The following is a 17,053-nucleotide window of genomic DNA, read 5'->3' on the forward strand; positions in this document are numbered from 1 at the left end:
CATGTGTGCGAGGGAGCAGCTAGCAGAATGGCTAATAGACCCTGAGTTTATGAGAGCAGGTCCCAGGTGGGTTTACAGGTGTGACGCCATAACCTTGACTGAGCAAAAGCACTCACACAAACACACACTCGCGGTGTAAATCCAAATCACGCTGTCAGACAAATGATTGGGAAGTTAATCAGAGAAACAGGGTCAATCACCGCTGCACTTGTGGTAGATGGATGGACAATGGGGTCTGTGTGTGTCTGCGACGGGAGAGAGAGAAATGAATGGAATGGGTTTAAATGTGTATTGTGTTGCAGATACAGAGTAGGAATTTGACTCTGGAGTAACATCATTATCATGTCCGTACTGCTAAAGCAATTTGGGTTTTGTTGGAATAACGTCAGATAAGAAAAATTGCTCTCAGGAAGGGGAAGTGTGCTTTTTTTCCTTCATGTAGATTACTGTATTGATCTACAAACACAACATCTTCTCGCACCGAGTTGCAGTTTTTTTCTCTCCTTCTCCAGAGCAAGTAGCTGCACAGAGCAAGGATTTGAGATGGAAATTATTTTGACGTTTGAAGTTAATCTTTTACATGGCCAGACACTCATTACTCTTTCATTTTGATTCTCATGAATTAAAAAAGGAGAACGAAAGGTAGAATTAGTGGAGGAAAAGTAATAAAGAAAGATGAGGAGGTGAAGTTTGAGAGCTGTTAATGATGTCAATAATCCACCAGCATTTAGCACTTAGACTGTGACAGGTTTGTAGACCCACACACACACACACACACACACACACACACACACATCCATGCATGGATATGGAAAAACGTCGACTTGAAGACAAAATTAGCTCTTCACCATCCAAAAGCAGCAACTGAATGTGTGGATCCAGATAAAACATACTCACCTATTCAATTCTAAACAATGAAATATATTAAATGTGTTGAGTTTTTGTAGCATGGAGAACTTAAAATCAAGGTCAACCGACAAAGATGCTGCTTCAGTCTTTAATCCATAGTTGTGAAATCCACTTAAGATTTAAAAGCCGAGAGACAGATCAGCTTCGGTCCTTTGAAAATTGTACAACAAAAAAAAAGAAAAAAAAATCTAAATCAAATTGAATACATAAATGTCCAGAATTTTATTTGTTTTACTTTTAAATATATATTTTTTTGGTCATTCAAAATCTAATCCAGGATTAAAGGGTAATTCCACAGAAAAAGAAAAAGAAACATCTATATCCAAAGTTCCACTTTTCCGACGTCTTCATTCGGTTTTAAATCTCCTTCAGAAACAGAATGGAAATATTAAAGAACGTTTAAAAAAAAAATGAAAATGAGATGCATGTGTATTTTTTTTGCTATTTGTGTGTATAACTGTGTGCTTTTTGCTATGCCTTACTACTCCAGATTGTTCTGTTGCCTTGCAGTCAAAAAGATTTTTAGCTCTATCGTAATTAAAATAATAAAGTTTAATTTACAAAACAAAATTACGAAAATCTTCCTTCTTGATTCTTTTTCCACAGCGAAGAAAAATGAAACAAAGAATAACAAATCAATAAGTGGGATCAGTGTGTAAGAGATGAATGGATGTTAGCAAATGAGGAGAAGAGGAAAATAGGTAAATGTGAAGCCAAAAAAAGTAAAAATAAAAACTCCTTCTGGAAGATTGTTTTGTTTGTTTTTTTTAAAAGCCAGTTTTTTTCCTAGTCCATTCTCTTTAGGTGCTTGTGTGCGTCTGTCTGCAGGAATGGGAGTGAGTTCAGTTTGGGAAAGATACGAGACAGACAGAGGGAGGAGGCAGAGGGGAGGAGAGAGGAAAAGAGGGCATCGAAAACGGAGCCAGAGGACTGTGCAAACACAGATGACGCCCCGGCAGAACGGGCTTTGAAGCGACCGAGTGAAACGGGCCCTTCCTGCTCGGTCTGACCTTCACCTGATCAAACGAGGGGGGGACCCTGTAAAACCCGACGCTTTTCAGCAGATGAGGAAGTTTGGTGTGAGTTTTCATGTGTGTGCACGTGTGAGAGACGAGAAAACAAAAAAGGAACAAACATGTAGATGTGATGAAGCTGCTTTAATGGATACAAGACACTTTTTAAAACGTGACAAGGCAGTCGAACGCTTCATGTCCGTGATCATGGCTGGAGAAGGTGCTCGCACGATGTGTCACTTTAAGAAGAGGGGTTAAAAAAAGGAAGAAGAAATGAAGTCAGAAAACAAGGATGAAATAAGGAAGAGTGACGTCAGGAGGGCAGGAATCAGCTGAGAGCGGGATGGGAGGAGAGCCATGGATCTGCTAAATGTGTGTGTGTGTGTGGATCATTGTCAAGGTGTGCTACAAACACAAAACGCCTCGCACACACAGGAAGGAAACAAGACAGACACTAAACACTAATCAGACCTACCTATGGTCAGAGTTAGGGATCAGCCAGATAAGAAGCATAAGGGGGAAAAAAGAAGGAGGGAAATAGGTATAAAAGTGAAAAAGCCATAAATAGAAAAGACAACGAAAGCTAATTGAAATGACTATTAGAGCTGCTTAAAGGAAATAAATAAAACGACAGGTGGAGTCAAAAAAAAAAGAAAAAGTAGCCAAAGTTACGGGTGGAGGGGGAGGAGGATGAGGCAGGGAGGAAGGAAGGGAGGGAGGAAGGAAGGGTGCGTGGGATGCACAGGGAGCGAAAGCAAAGGAAAGGGAAGGAAAGAAGAATGGATGGAGGGGATAAAAGAGGATAAAGAGGGGGGAACAAAAATCCCCCTCCTCTGTCTCTTTCTCCTTTTCTCTGTCTTTCTGCTTCTCTCTCTCTCTCCCTCTCCCTCCTTGTCTGGCTCATAAATGGACGAAATTGTTGACCAGGTAAATGGCAAAATAGATGAGGAGGCAGAGGACCGAAAGAGCGAGCAAATGAAAAGGCAAAGCACCTCCCAGCAGCGCAATGAGGAAAAAAAAGAACAAAAAACGAAAGATAAAAGCAAATACTCCGGTGGCCTCCGTTGTCTCCAGTCTGAGAGTGGACGGGGGGGGATTGGCTGGTGCCAGTTGTTCCCCTTCCCCGGCTTGCCTTCCGCTTTCTTCTCTCTCTCTCTCCCCTGCCAAAAGGCACTTCCCATCCAGATGACGGAAAACCGGGCACAGATGTCCTCTCCGCTTTTCTTTTTTTTCCTCTCAACTCTGCTCAGACGCCGCACGCCCCACGCGCAGGCGAGACATTGTTGCAGTGGCAACGGACGCGGTTACCAATATTGCTCGGTGTGAGAAAGAAAAAAAGAAAAAAGAAAAAAAAAAAAGAGGCATCGTTGGGGGGGAGAGGTTTGGGGAGGGGAAGTTGATGCTGCTGCTGCTGCTAGTCAAGCACAGCCTACCTCATGAGGAAAGATACTGAGCTGGAATTGCTCTGTCTCTCCCCCCCCTCCTCTCCTCTCCTCTCTCGCCCATCCCTGCAAAAAAAAAAAGATAGGAGGAAGGGAGGTGGGCCCACTCGCTGCATTAGTATTCATTGAAAGAGAGTGTGTGTGTGAGAGAGAGATAGAGAGAGAGAGAGAGAGAGAGAGAGAGTGTGATATGGGGAAGGTAGAAGGGGGCCTTCCAATAAATGTCGAGGAACCAAACCGGTGTGAAACTAATAAGAGACTGGCTCCCCCTAGAGTCCATCATCAATACACGAGTTTTGGGAAAAAAATCCATGTTCAAGAACGTTCATCAGTAGAAAGATTTTAAGTGTTTTGTGCATTCGGATTCTTCGGTGGTGGCAGTATCATGCTGTGGCGAGAAATGAATGTCGTTGTCTGACCAAGCCTGAATGGAAAAGCTCAGATCTACATGGTGGGCCGTAAGTTTCCATACACAGGATAATGTAAAATGTATATTTCTTTTATATTTCAGATAGACAAAAAATTGCGTTTGACAAAAGAGCAAAGAGAATTGAAATTATACTGATGGCTGGACCGGGAAGCGGTCGTTAGTAAATGCATGAGCCAATAGACTAGTTGCAGCTGTTACTGCTAAGTTTTTTATACAGTGGCTGAAGACAATTGTATGCATTTCAGATTATTATTTTTTACCATTATTAGAAAATCATGTATCATTTTTCTTCCACTCCAAAATTATTCACTACGTTCTGTTGGACTATCAAGTAAAATCCTAATAAAATACATTTATATTTCATGTGTAACGTAATGTGAAAAAGAACAAGAAGTGTCAATACGTTTGCAAGGAACTGCATGATTGCTTGACGTCATGGTGACGTTCAAAACGATTTACTGCTCGGTGTAAAAAGAACTCGTGTAATTAGTTTTCTCTCCCTCTACTTTTCGGGTTTCGACGCACTCCGTCTTGTTGAACTGGAAAGCATTAAAGGACTTCTGCTTCGTGTCGGCATGGCTGTGAAAACAAACTGTCTTGTTTGCATTTCGCCCTCAGCCAAACCCAGTGTTGCCATGCCGATAAATTCATCTCCATGCCGGTAATGGCTCTTAACAGACCGCTGTGCTTTGTTTTTCTTTCAGTTTCTGACTTCTTTTTTTTTTTTAAGCAAATGATCATGTAACATGGTACACATCGCAAACTACAAGCCTGCCTGCATGCCTGTATCATTCTTATTTTCCAATTCACTTTGTATCCCCATATTGCCATGCTGTGGCTTTTAACTTTGGCCAAAATGATAAAGAGCCAACTAATGTGTTTTTTTAATACAGATGTAACAAATGGAGGTTTATCATAAATTTTATCATTGCATTGAATTTTCAGAAAAGAAGGATACTAAAAGTACCAGCGTCAGTGTTTTAGTTCTATTTTTCTTGTCATTGGATGCCTTTTGTTTCCTTTAAACATAATTTTACACAAATATGAACAACCCACATGAGAAAATGTATCCTCTTTATGCATGTTTTTCTTTATTTCAAAACCTAAAATTTCAGATAAAATGGTGGCTCTTTAAGGATGAGCCTCACAGTAGAGATCAAAAATTGCGATTTGTCTCATGTAACATCTATGGCGTCAAGGCAAAAAAAAATTTCATGGTATTTTATTTTGGTATTTACATACACCTACACACTACTTTTGTGAATTATCATAACACCCAGTCAAAATATAACAGCTCCAGCTGACTTGGATATTAATTATTGGAGTTGCTCAGCTCATTATAGATATAAAAGTTTATATAAAAATTTAAATGAATCCATAACATATGTTATTATATATATTATTAATAAGATTGGAAAAAAAGGATTAAGGGGTCCAAACTGTTTTCTTTGATGCTATATATTTTGTTGCATTTTAAATTGCTTTTCATATCAACATTAATTTCATTCTTAATTGTTTTGATTGATTGATTTTTTGAGAGGCTGCACAGCTAATTATGAGTAAAGTTATCAAAGAAAGAAATTACCTGTTGCAGTAGCCAGAGTGCCGTTGTGTTCATTATATGTGAGATGCCGCCATCTTGTGGTTTGCAGACAGAATGGCAGCGCTGGGTTTGATTGGGAATGTCTGGCTGCCTTGAGTTGCTCGACTTCGGTACATCGTGGAGAGATGGCGATGGCGTCGCTGTCATCTCCTCTAAGAGTCTGTAGAGGAATATTGAAAGAGTTACGTATCATTCAAGGACCGGGTTTCAAACAGTCGCTTGCTTATAACTACGTCATAGATCAGTTTCGCAAGAATAAGGTGAGTTTAGCCCCAGTTTAGCAAAAGGCTAATATTAGCTAGGCTGCTACCAGCATTCTTCAGTCTCAAAACATATGATTTATATGTCGTATTAAGCATATGCTAGTTGTCAAAATAGTAATTTATATGATCTTGAATCGTTTACAAGCAAGGCTATATAAGGAAAACAGAACCTGAAACGCACAGGCGATTGCTGTCAAATAATAAAACATTTTAAAAAGCAAGGTGAGTTGTTGTGAAGGGCATGCTAACATTAGCCAACTGCAGTAATCGAGCGCCACAGTCCTGTAACTTTTTCGAGGTGTCCCTTGTCGAACATACTTAAATTAAATGACAGCCTCGCTATCAATCTATGTTAATTAGCTAATATTGGAGCCAGGTGTGTTGAAGCAGAGACATGTAAAAGTTGCAGGACACCGGCCCTTGAGGACTGGAGCTTGAGACCACTGGCTACCCGTTGAATTAACTTTATTAATGACTGCCGTGCAACTTTATAGTGTAAAATATAAAATACATTATTTTTGCTCACGACATTTTATGTAATGTAAAACTTTAAGGATGCCTTAATAGTAATAATAATGCATAATTAATAAAGCAAGATTTTCCCCAGAAATCATGCTAAGCCAGGTGGTTAGAGCGCTCAGCAGTCATTCATCCAGTGACCTGCCAGGTTTTTGAGTTAAAAAATGTTTACACTTGACAAGAAATTTGAACATATCACTTGATAATTATGTGTGTTTGGAAGATCAATAACTGAACACCAACTATAAAGTCTTAAAAAATGCAAAAATAAAAAAAAACATAAATAAATAAGGAACGCTAAGCCTGGTGGCCCGCCAGACTTATAATACACTGGGAGAAACCCTGAATAAAGGAATGTGTTTAGCCGCAGTAAAAAGTAGATGCCTCATCAGTAGATACCTGTTTTTGTGCTGTTTAATGTTAAATAAAATATGATTTGATAGTTTATTACAAAATAATAGTTCTAAGCTTGTAATTACATGTTTAGCTCTGTTTTTACCGCTGCTCTATTTCACATGTGGCTTTCAGAAATCACTCCACATTGTCCAGAATGCGTCAGTGTGTGTACTGTTTGCCATGTAGGCTTAGAGCTTGCATTATTAACGCTTGGGAGAACATGGCTCAGCAGGAATACTGAATGCATGTCTTGTCACTGAAGCAAAACAGCTTAAAGCAACTCTTGCTAGTTCACGTCAAACTGTGCATTGCTCTCTAGGCTCTACAGTGTACATTAAAGTGTCTAAATGGACCGTACTCTGTGCTGTTGTACTTGCAGTGGTGCATGAATGTCAGAAAGTTCTTCATTGTGCTTCCCTTATTTGCCTGAAGTGTATGCACTCAGTTATTCGTACACTTGGAAGTTTTTGCATTTTCAGAACTTCATGACTTGGTCACAAGTCAGACCATTCTTATGGTTTCATCCCATGCGTCTTTCTTTAAAGTGATGGAAATTACTGTCATTTAATCATTTTTCCTGATCGCAGGTTACAGGGGAAAGGTACTGCAGGGCCCAGCAGGAGGCGCACCACGCCTCGCTCACATACCTGTGTTTGCTGACGTCCACCAGGAACCACCTGGCCCTCCATAACCTCTACCATGGCAAGGGAGAGCGCAGCCCAGAAGAAGTGGCGGGCCTGGTGGGGCTCAGGCTGCCCACGCAGCCAGGAGGGAAAGGCTGGGAGAAGTAGAGACAGAGGGAAAGTCAGTCGGCGGGAGAAAATCAGGAAACTCCTGGAATTAAATGGACAGTGGATGGATGGGCTGCCTTCGTGTAATATAAACTCCGGAGTTCGCTGGTTATGGCATTGTGGACTGAGGGAGCTTGTTCTTCATTCTCCTGAGCAATCGTTTGAAACGAGGGGAAAAAATGTGAACTGATTAAATAAAAAATTTAAAAGTCAGCTAAAATATAAAACTTGTTCAAACCTTTGTATTCAACAGCAGCACCTCAAAAACATTGAATATCCCATTATGTGGTCTCATTTAAAGTCAATCCTATAAACGTTAATTAATACTTGACTGTGTAAATAAAACTTTAGTTCTTTTTAAGTTGTGTGTAAATGTGTGCATGAACAAACAAGCTAAAATAAATGACCATCAATATTTAGCTAGTTGTCCATTTTATTTGGCTTTCAATGCCAATATCTCAATGTGAAATTGAGTTTTAGGATATAACCTCAAACTCTTTTTTGGCAACAAAAATAAAAATATGCATATTTCACTCATTCAGAAAATGCAGTTTCTTATTTGTAGCCAATATGTCCCTTCAAAAGTATTTGTCTAAAACTTCAGTTTGAACTATCTTGTACGTGTAAAGGTGTATCCATGCATTACAGAGAAAAATGTTTCTTAGGTTTCAGAAGACAAAAGTTAATAAAAAACCATCTTGGTAGTTATTCTGAACTTAAATGTAAAGAATTTTCTAAAAACTTATGGAAAATCCTGAAAATGAAGTATAGAAGCTTGAGGTGGGAAAACTGTATAAGCCTCACCAGCTAGCTAAAGCTATTTTATTTGTACGTTAGTATTCACTTACATGTAGCTTTAAAATTGCTCCCAAGAAAAATAAAGGAGCAGATAATTAAATTACACTTAAAACAAGAAATGTTAAAATGGTAATTCAACACTAATAAATAGTGGAGACCTAATAAAGTAATCGTTGATCTTCTAGAAAAACCTACAAGAACAGTTTGTGTTCATCTCTGCTTTTTAGAGAGTTGGCTCCAAACCCAAGTATAATAAAGCATGGTGGTGGCTGCATCATGCTTCTTCTTTCTAGCAGAGACAGAAAAGATTAGTGGAGCTGATTCAAAGATGGACAGGGAAGATACAGCCATAGCTGCAATGGAAGGGTTTAGCTCAGAACATATATGTGTTGGAATGGTCCAGTCAAAGTCCAAAATTAGAAAAGGCATACCCAAAAAGATCTGCAGCTGTAAATAAATGTAAAGGACTGAACTTATTTGATTTCTGTCACTGTAAACTGTATTTTATGTCAGGGCAGTTTGTGATAAATTGCTCTGTTATTGAAAGAGTATATTTTAAAATCAAAATTGTATTTTTCTTTTCCAAGAAGCCCTCATTTGCAAATAGTTGTAGCATCCAAAAATAAAAAAATATATACATTTTTGCCACATGCTTTAGAGACAGTGGAGTCTTTTTACATGGCCCATATGGGCGGCACAACAGATTGGGAGGCTGAGCATGAGACAACATAATGGAACATTTACAGCCTGTTTTTATGGATGTGCAGGAAGAGTTTCACCCCTGTGCCAACTCTAAGAACTCATAGTCTACATTACTGAAACTCCAGAATCAACCAGGTTGCCATTCATGATGTGCAGTAAGTGCCTCTGTTCCCAGACCTGCTCTCTCAAAAATCATCCCTCCCCTCCCCAACCACCATCACATAATTTCACCCTTTTCCCTTTTTTTTTTGCTCTTAGTGTGCAGCGGTGACTAACGTTGCCTTCAGTGTGAATTAAAATAGACTAACCCTGCAGCAAAGCATGCTCACAGTGGCACAGGGGAGGGAGAGAGCAAGACGTGCGCTGCTCATGTACAAACCCCAAACTTAAGATGCGCAAACGCAGCCGGGCAAATCAAACGCACAAATGAGTAGTGACAAACAAACAACTGTAGTGTCAAAATTGATTCCGCGTCTCCTGCTCCTGCCATCCTGGAACAGAAACCGGGTGACCAAAAGTGTCGCTGAGAGGTGGAAGTGGTGCGAGTAAAAGAAAAAAAAACAAAAGACGTTTTAATCGAGTCCGCGCAACTTTAACTATTCCGGGAGGAGGGAGGGGATGAGTCACGTTAGGTGGTGGTGATGCGCGTCGAGCTTGGAGGAGAGCGGGAGGCGGGGACAGCGCGGAGGCTGCTTCGGTTATTGGTTTGTCAGAAGGTGCGGACAGCTCAGCAGCATCATCTTCCTCCTCGAGAAGAAGAGGAGGGGCGGGGGGAGAGAAACAGCTGTTGAGGGAGTTCACGAAGACGAGGTGCTTAGTTGTTTTTGATTTGCAAACCGCAGATTTGTCTCTCCGGGGAAGCAGGTTGCTGGAGGAAGGGAGGGCAAAGGCGTTAACAGGAAGGGAAAAAAGCGCACGGAGCGACGAGAGTGGAAGTGACCGACGGAGCGATGTTTGGCATGATCAGAAATTCGCTCTTTGGGAATTCAGAGGAGACCGAGTACAAAGTGCTCAGCACCGAGACTAAGGTAAGCAGAGAGACATCTGTGCGCCTTCTGGACGACGGCTTAGGTTCTGTTTGTTTTTTGCGCAATTTTACGCACAGATTTTCTGCTGCGCTGTACATTTCTCTCATCAAACTCCCAACTTTAGCATTAGACACATGCAGCGGAATTTATTTTTAAAACGCAAGCCTCTCACTCGCCCTGCAACCTTGGCAGTAAGGCTAATTGTCTGTGACCTGTGAGGATGCCCGCTGACCCGCAGCGCGCGCAAAGAAGGGAACCCCGAGGGCCCGCGTGGCTCCACAAGGCAGCAGACACGAATAATGGTGGAAAGGAGTGAGGGRCAGGGGTGGCTGCACATCATGGCAGCACCATGCTGGGTGAATCTGTTTTGTCAGGCTGCACAGGCTGGAGCTGGTTGGAGATAAATTCAGAGTGGAGAACGTGTTCGCCTCACAGCAGGGGGAAATACTCTAAACATACAGCCAGAACCATGTTATGTTGGCCTAGTCAAAGTCCAGACCTAAATTCAATTGAGGATCTGGGGAAAAAGGACATGTCTTGAGAGCATCCCAGCTTTTACTACAAACAAACGTACATTTTTCTCATTTTTATTATTTATATTTTACAACTATTCATAATTTCTTTTGCATTTCACAATTGTGAACTAGTTTACTTTGATCATTATGCATAACTGATTATTCTGGACGTCATTTCTAACACACTATCCCCACCTTGAAACAACGTTTTCACAAGTGTACCACTTAGAAGTATAACGAGCTCAGCTGATGCTCAGTTCCACCAGGTGTTTGCTAATTGCTGCTGGCTAGTCTGAAGGAGCTGAGCAAATGTCTGTCTGATACAATTTCAGATGGTGAATAAAAACAAAAGTTTTGTCAATTTTAATACACAAGATAAATATCTGGTTTCAACTGTATGGCAAACTAATGTAAATGTATTCTCATCGCAGAACCTTAACATTCTCAATGCAGACTTTACATTCTACCTACTATATAAATAATCAGAATAAGAAACAAACAGCCACTTGACAGCTGTGAAGAAAAATATTATTTTAAATGCTTGCTTCACGTTGCTGTGCAGGACGGAACAACAGCTGGCTTCAAGAGTCTTTTCTAAGTAGCCTGTCTTTTACATGACGTGCTCTTGGCCGTGTCAAAACAGATCTGTCTGTCAGTGAGTGTGTGTGTGTGTCAGTATGGGCCGCGTTCTCTCATGTGGAATGGAAATCCGCTTTTATCTCTTTGTCTCCCACTCAGAACTTGTCTTTTGTTTGCCAGACAAACGAACAAAGGGACTTTGGAAACTCAGCAACACATGGCACATGTGAGCATCCACAGTCCACAGAGGAGGAGGTTTGTTGGTGGTCCTCAAAAATAGACATAAACACAATGCCTGTTAAAAGTTTACATACACGCCTCATGGAGGTGAGCGTCATACGGAGAGCTGACTTTTCTTATCGCCAGAGTTTTATTTCATTGGTTTGACTTTGCTTTTTAAGCAAAGCACGTCATCTCTGAGTAGAGTTGAGGTCGGGTTCATTGTAGGAACTTAGTATCAGCCGGCTTTACCCATTTTGAAACCAGTACTGATGAGTGTTTTGGGATCATTGACATCTAATTGTGTCCGAGTTTAAATCATCTGACCCAAATTGTTCTCCTCAGATTAGAGGAAATTGGTTTGGATTTTCAGGAACAATCAAAACTCAAGCATGCTAGAAGATGTTGGAATCTTGTTCCAAATCCAGCATCTTCAAACTCCTGGTCTTTTCCTTTTTTTTCCCCCTGACTTAAATCAACTGAAATGTCAGTTTCAAATTTGGGTACATACCAGCTGAAACTTGAAAAAGCTGCAGTGTCCCCCAGTTATGACTTATAAGGTAGATGCAGCGTTTCAATATGGCTGCTCTTCACATCAGCAGTAGCAAGCTGAGCTGGAAGACTGTGTCTGAAATCAATGCAACTCTAAACTGAACAAATTAAAAGTTGTAAAGGTTCAACTAATGTTTCTAAGAGGTACTGTGAACAATGTTCATGGGCGTCAAAATCTCAACTTCTTACCTGTCACCTCTGGTCTGACATCAAACCCAGCTCCGAGTTCCAGGGTAACTGGAACACATCAATGTTTTGGAGTGGCCCTAATCTCAGAACATTTTAGATTAGAGCTAGAAAAGTGTGTGTGAGACACTCGTTTTCTCTGGGAATGGGAATGGCTAAAATTCCAGCAAACTACTGTAAACTCAAAACATTTGACCCAAGTCACAACTWGTGGCTTTGGAGAGAGTGAAAAAACACCTCTCACCATTATTCAGTCGGCAAACAAAAATAATCTAATTTATCCCAAACAACCCAAAGATGGSAAAGTTCTGGATTTACCGTCAGAAAAAAGGCGCTGAGAGAAAAACGCCTTCTTTGTACGCTCCGTGTCAAGATCTGGCTTCTGGTGTATAAAGCATCTGTCTGACACTTTTAATTAAAACCGACAGCTCCAGAGGAGATGCCAGGTGGGGCACATTCACACGTTCACAGGCTGAACAGCAGCAGCAACAGTGGGTGAAACTGAGCTCAAACCCCGCTAATGAGCAYGGAGCACGAATTTAAAACCAAAACGGCACAGTCATGGAGCTTTTCTTCTTCTTCTTTTTTTTTTTTACTTTGGTGTAAGCACTTTTTTTTCTTTTTTTAGGCAGAGGCTAATTACAATGCACACGCTCACACAGACACACAGCCTGCATGCACATGACAAATTAATTACACTGTTGCACAGAAGAGCGCAACTTTTAACGTCGGCTCCAGTGACAACTTSTACAAAGCTAACTCTTTAATTGCAACGCAGGAGCATGTGGATCTGACACGAGATGCAGCAGAAGTGGAATTAAAACCTCTRGAGGAACATTTGTTGAAGCGCTTTATTAAAAAAAAAAAAAAAGTGCATTTAGTACCTTGAGACTGGGAAAAAGGAAGGAAAGTTACACATTTATTTTATGGGATGAAGGATTTTATTATCTGAATGATACTTCTTAGCTTCGCAGGTTGCCCATGGGGGAGGAAAATAATCCCAAACAGCTCAAGCACAAGTGAAAAACATAAGAGATAATTTCTCCGTATCATTTCGTGCTACAAGTGTCACGCTGCGAGCAACAATCATCTTCAGCAGCCCGGCGGTTCATTTTGGTAGCGTTAGAGAAATTAAACCGCAATAAGGCGCAATTAAATTCCAAGCGACACACTGTGGAACGCTTCAAAAAACGACGTCAGTTTTTTGAAGCGTGCACAGCAGGAGCCGTGYAGAGGAGCGACCACACGCTATACGTTGACCCCACATAGTGGCCTGCTTTTAAAGCTGATGTTCGTGCGTCTCCTTAATCCTGCCGCCGCCGYGCCGTTACGTAACAGCACACACATSTCTGGYCCAGAATTCCCCCATGAGCTCACTGAACCCTGCAGAGCAGAACGAGACATTTAATCAGATCGGGGCGAATGCGGTTCACGTGGGTCTGCCCACCGAGGGTTTTGTGTGGCCTTTGCGAAGATTATTCACACTCCTTGAACTTTTCGCGTTTTTTTGTCACCTCGAATTTTGGGGTATTTTGTTGGGACTTAACCAACGGAAGTCGAGCGTTGCTGTGAACTGGAAGGAAACGGATGCTTTCACTCCATTTTTTTGTTAAAAAAAATAACTATGTATCTGAAAAGTGTGGAGTGCTTTTGTTTTTAGGCTCCCTAACAGCTTTATTTCTACAAATGCAATACTTTAGGTCTGTGTTTCTACCAGTTTCGCACGTCTTGACACCGACATAWCAGTCAGATTGGACATCAATCTGAAGTTTTACTGCAAATTCTCAATTAGATTTTGATATGGACTTTGACTAGGCTTCTCTAAGGCGTAAATATGATCTGATCTAATCTATTCCAGTGAAGCTAAGAAAATAGTCCTGCTCATGTTTCATCATGAGGAYGGTGTGCTCATTATGATGTACGTTGGTGGTGTCCAAAGCATGGCCCAGGGGCCCTTTGTGGCTCTTCAAATTATTTTGTTTGGCCCCTGACYACAAGTCAAAAATGGTAATAATTTTGGCCAAAAAATTTAAAAAACACGATTGATAAACCAAAAAATTTGGAAATTGCATGTTGTTATTTTARTAAGGTAACAGTCTGAATCCCTTTTTATGTTTTGGATTTCTTATGATAAACAGATTTCACAAAAACTGTTTATTGTTGAGCTGGTAAAACAAAAAAAATAATTTTTTTGCATTTTTAATTCGATGAACTTTGTTGCCCYCCAGTAGTTTAAAATTGCCAAWCATGGCCCCCAGGACAAAAAGTATTGGACACAACTGATGTACACTGACACTTTTCTACCCAGAAAATTTTTACATGTCGATCAAACAGCTTATACTTTTGGTCAAATCAGACCGGAGTCCTTTCCACCACACATTTGCTGTGACTCCTGTAGARAAAAGTACAAACAGGACTTTTTTTTAAGGCATTCTTCTCACCACTCTTCCATAAATCCCAGACTTGGAGGAATATATGGCATAACAAACTAAAATTCGTGACACAATCGTCTGTGTTTCAGTAGTTGCTAGAATGCTAGAAGTTTGCTCCACAAACTACTAGCATTCTCTCGTTTCTCTTTGCTCCACAGAACGGAGTGAGCTTTGAGGTGAGACGGTACGATGCGGCAAAGTACGCTGCCGTCTACTCGGAAGGAAGGACCTATGAGCAAGTAATCGGGGAGCTGGTGCGAAAACTGCTGACGTACATCGGTGGAAACAATGAGCAAGGTTAGAAAGAGAAACGCTTGAAACCAACCAAACCCCGCTTTGCATTAACGAGACATCAATGCATCTTGCTAAAATGAAGTCGCACATTTCAAATCTACATTTCGTTTTCTAAGGTGAGGCCATGGGGATCGCGTTTCCCATCATCATCACGGTGTACCCGCGGAACGATGGCGTTTTCTCCCGACGTCTGGCGGTGGGCATCCGGATCCCCAACGCCTACCAACAAGACCCCCCAGCTCCCACCGACAGCACCATCAGGGTGGAGGAGCGGCCCGGCATGACTGTATACGCGCTGTAKGTGCCATTTGTGACAGTACATCTTATAATAGTGTTTACTTTTTTAAAAGTCAAGTTGTTTGTAAAAGTTTGCAAGACACTATATTTGTAAAAGCTTCTAAAATTGAATTAAGATATCTTAATCCCACACACAAGAGCTGAYACATTTAGTCTATTATTATTATGGAAAGTGATCCAATGTTTTCTACTTTATTCACTTTTTATTTAAAGTCGATGCTMTGAATGCAGCCTTGTAGGATCACGGGTCACTCTAAAAGACAAAAAAACAAAAAAAGATTTGCACAAGTCACTCTTCCAAAATGCTTAAGGACAATGTTGGGAAGGGCCAAGTCAAAGTCCTTGACTTTAAGCTAAAAGAGATGACATGAGCGGTTCAGCTGAGGAAACGCACAAACCCCCCAGAGACAAATCTGTTCTGTACAGTGAACTGGACTGAAACACCTCCCAGCTCAAGTTCAGGACTGCGTACTGCGACGGCAACGAACAAGCTGCAGTTCTCACACAGAGGCAACGCGAAATACCACACTTTTCATTCCCACTGCATGCGCTGCAACTGTTGAGACATTATAAATGACTACAGGTTGAAATCTATCCTCTCTGTTCCGTTTCTGCAGACAGTTTGGCGGCTTCGCCGGGGAGAGCGAGTATCGGGCCGAGGCCGCCCGCCTGACGCGCGCCCTGGGCGAGACCACTCCCTTTCAGCGCAAGCAGTACTTCTGCTGCAGCTACGACCCTCCGCTCAAGCCTTACGGACGTAGAAATGAAGTTTGGCTTCTACAGGAGGACCCGTGAAAGGCCACTCAGGCCCATCAAAGCTTAGTCCTCCAAAAAAGTAAAAAATTCAATCTTCACCTCTGTTAGTCCTACAGCTGTAAACAGAGAATGGGTTCAAAATGAAGCTGGAAGAAGCGAGATTTTCTGTTTTTACGCTTTCTACGATAAAGACAAACAAACAGTATTTATTATAAGAATGACCAAAAGAAAGGAAAGAAAAAAAATATTGGAAACTAAATTAGCTTCCACTAACATATATATAAATATATAGCTTGAGACTTGTATTTGAAGGTGATAAATCCCAACAGAGTTCCCATGTCGTTGAGTACTAACTAGCACRTCTTTAAATAACAGTAACAACTAGCAACATAAAGAAAAGTTGTTGCAAAAGCAAGCTTCTTCTATCTGATAAAGATAGTTAAACCATTAAGTGGAATTAAACCTTTTGAATCAGAGGAATGGCAGCTGTGAGGAGACCTTTGGTTATTTATGCTACGATTATATACAAACAATACTTTGTTATATTKGTGTAAAAATATTCTGTGTTTTCAGGAGAGTTTTGTGTTTTAGTGCATGACATACAAAATTTTTACTTYGTGAAACTCTACAAACCGTTTTGTGACCCGTCTGTGCATGTAAGGGTTTTGTGGTTGGAGTGAATTTTATTTTTAAGGCTCGAGAGTGTTTTATTGCATAAATAAAAACATTATTCAGTGATAGTCTGTATTTGCTGYGTTTTCATTTGTGCGACTCAAAATCTCTCATCATTGTTTGATAAAAAATCGGGAAACTCGTATTTAGGAGAGAGCGGCAAGAATAAATCCTGTCTGCATTTTGACATAAGCCTTTTGGGGAAGACAGCAGGTGCTGTGGTAAAATAGGACCAATATTCAACTTTTAGGTAGGGGTGCAAGTCATAGAGTAATAAGTTCATCTAAAGTTGATCTTATCGAACAGTTTACGACTAGCGCGGCCATTTTCTTAAAAACCCGAGTTTTCTCTAGTAGCAAGAAGGCTAACCGTCTTTGCATAACACGAAGGGGTACATTTTCACAATATGCTAAATTAAAAATAAAACACCATTAAATTTTAACATTATTTTTGTGTCAGCTGTATTAAATACTTACCCAATAAAGAGTTTCCGACTCTCTTTGCCGTTCTGGTAAGGCTTTGCCATGTTTAATCCTGCACCAACTGTCTCCGCTWAAACGGCGCCCTCTGCTGGATGGCGGCCAAACTACAACACTAGAAAAAAGACCTAAGCGAACTTTTAATAGTTAATCGATTGAAACTAATTTGAATCTAATA

General features: G+C 40.8%; 3 protein-coding genes across 6 annotated transcripts in view; 2 read left to right on the forward strand and 1 right to left on the reverse strand.

Annotated features, from left to right (window-relative positions):
* grin2ba (glutamate receptor, ionotropic, N-methyl D-aspartate 2B, genome duplicate a) overlaps positions 1 to 5,461 on the reverse strand; it is a 178,721-nt gene extending 173,260 nt beyond the window's left edge. The window contains exon 1 of one of the 4 annotated variants that reach the window (XM_008415507.2): positions 5,380 to 5,461. The gene's annotated coding sequence lies outside the window, so the exon portion shown is untranslated. The other 3 variants (XM_017306255.1, XM_017306254.1, XM_008415508.2) reach the window with 3 other exon arrangements.
* On the forward strand, positions 5,427 to 7,903 carry fmc1 (formation of mitochondrial complex V assembly factor 1 homolog). Its single transcript, XM_008415505.2, has 2 exons — positions 5,427 to 5,657; positions 7,163 to 7,903. Exons 1-2 carry the CDS (start codon positions 5,523 to 5,525, stop codon positions 7,364 to 7,366), a joined length of 339 nt encoding a protein of 112 aa, XP_008413727.1. The 5' UTR covers positions 5,427 to 5,522; the 3' UTR covers positions 7,367 to 7,903.
* Positions 7,904 to 8,910: 1,007 nt separating this feature from the next.
* LOC103468425 (heme-binding protein 1) lies at positions 8,911 to 16,464 on the forward strand. The gene is made up of 4 exons (XM_008415510.2): positions 8,911 to 9,894; positions 14,536 to 14,674; positions 14,788 to 14,968; positions 15,586 to 16,464. The coding sequence occupies exons 1-4, from the start codon at positions 9,817 to 9,819 to the stop codon at positions 15,761 to 15,763; spliced, it is 576 nt and encodes a 191-aa protein (XP_008413732.1). The 5' UTR covers positions 8,911 to 9,816; the 3' UTR covers positions 15,764 to 16,464.
* Positions 16,465 to 17,053: the final 589 nt, after the last annotated feature.

This window comes from Poecilia reticulata, linkage group LG8 (genome assembly GCF_000633615.1).
Source record: "Poecilia reticulata strain Guanapo linkage group LG8, Guppy_female_1.0+MT, whole genome shotgun sequence".
In the NCBI taxonomy this organism is placed as follows: Eukaryota; Metazoa; Chordata; class Actinopteri; order Cyprinodontiformes; family Poeciliidae; genus Poecilia; species Poecilia reticulata.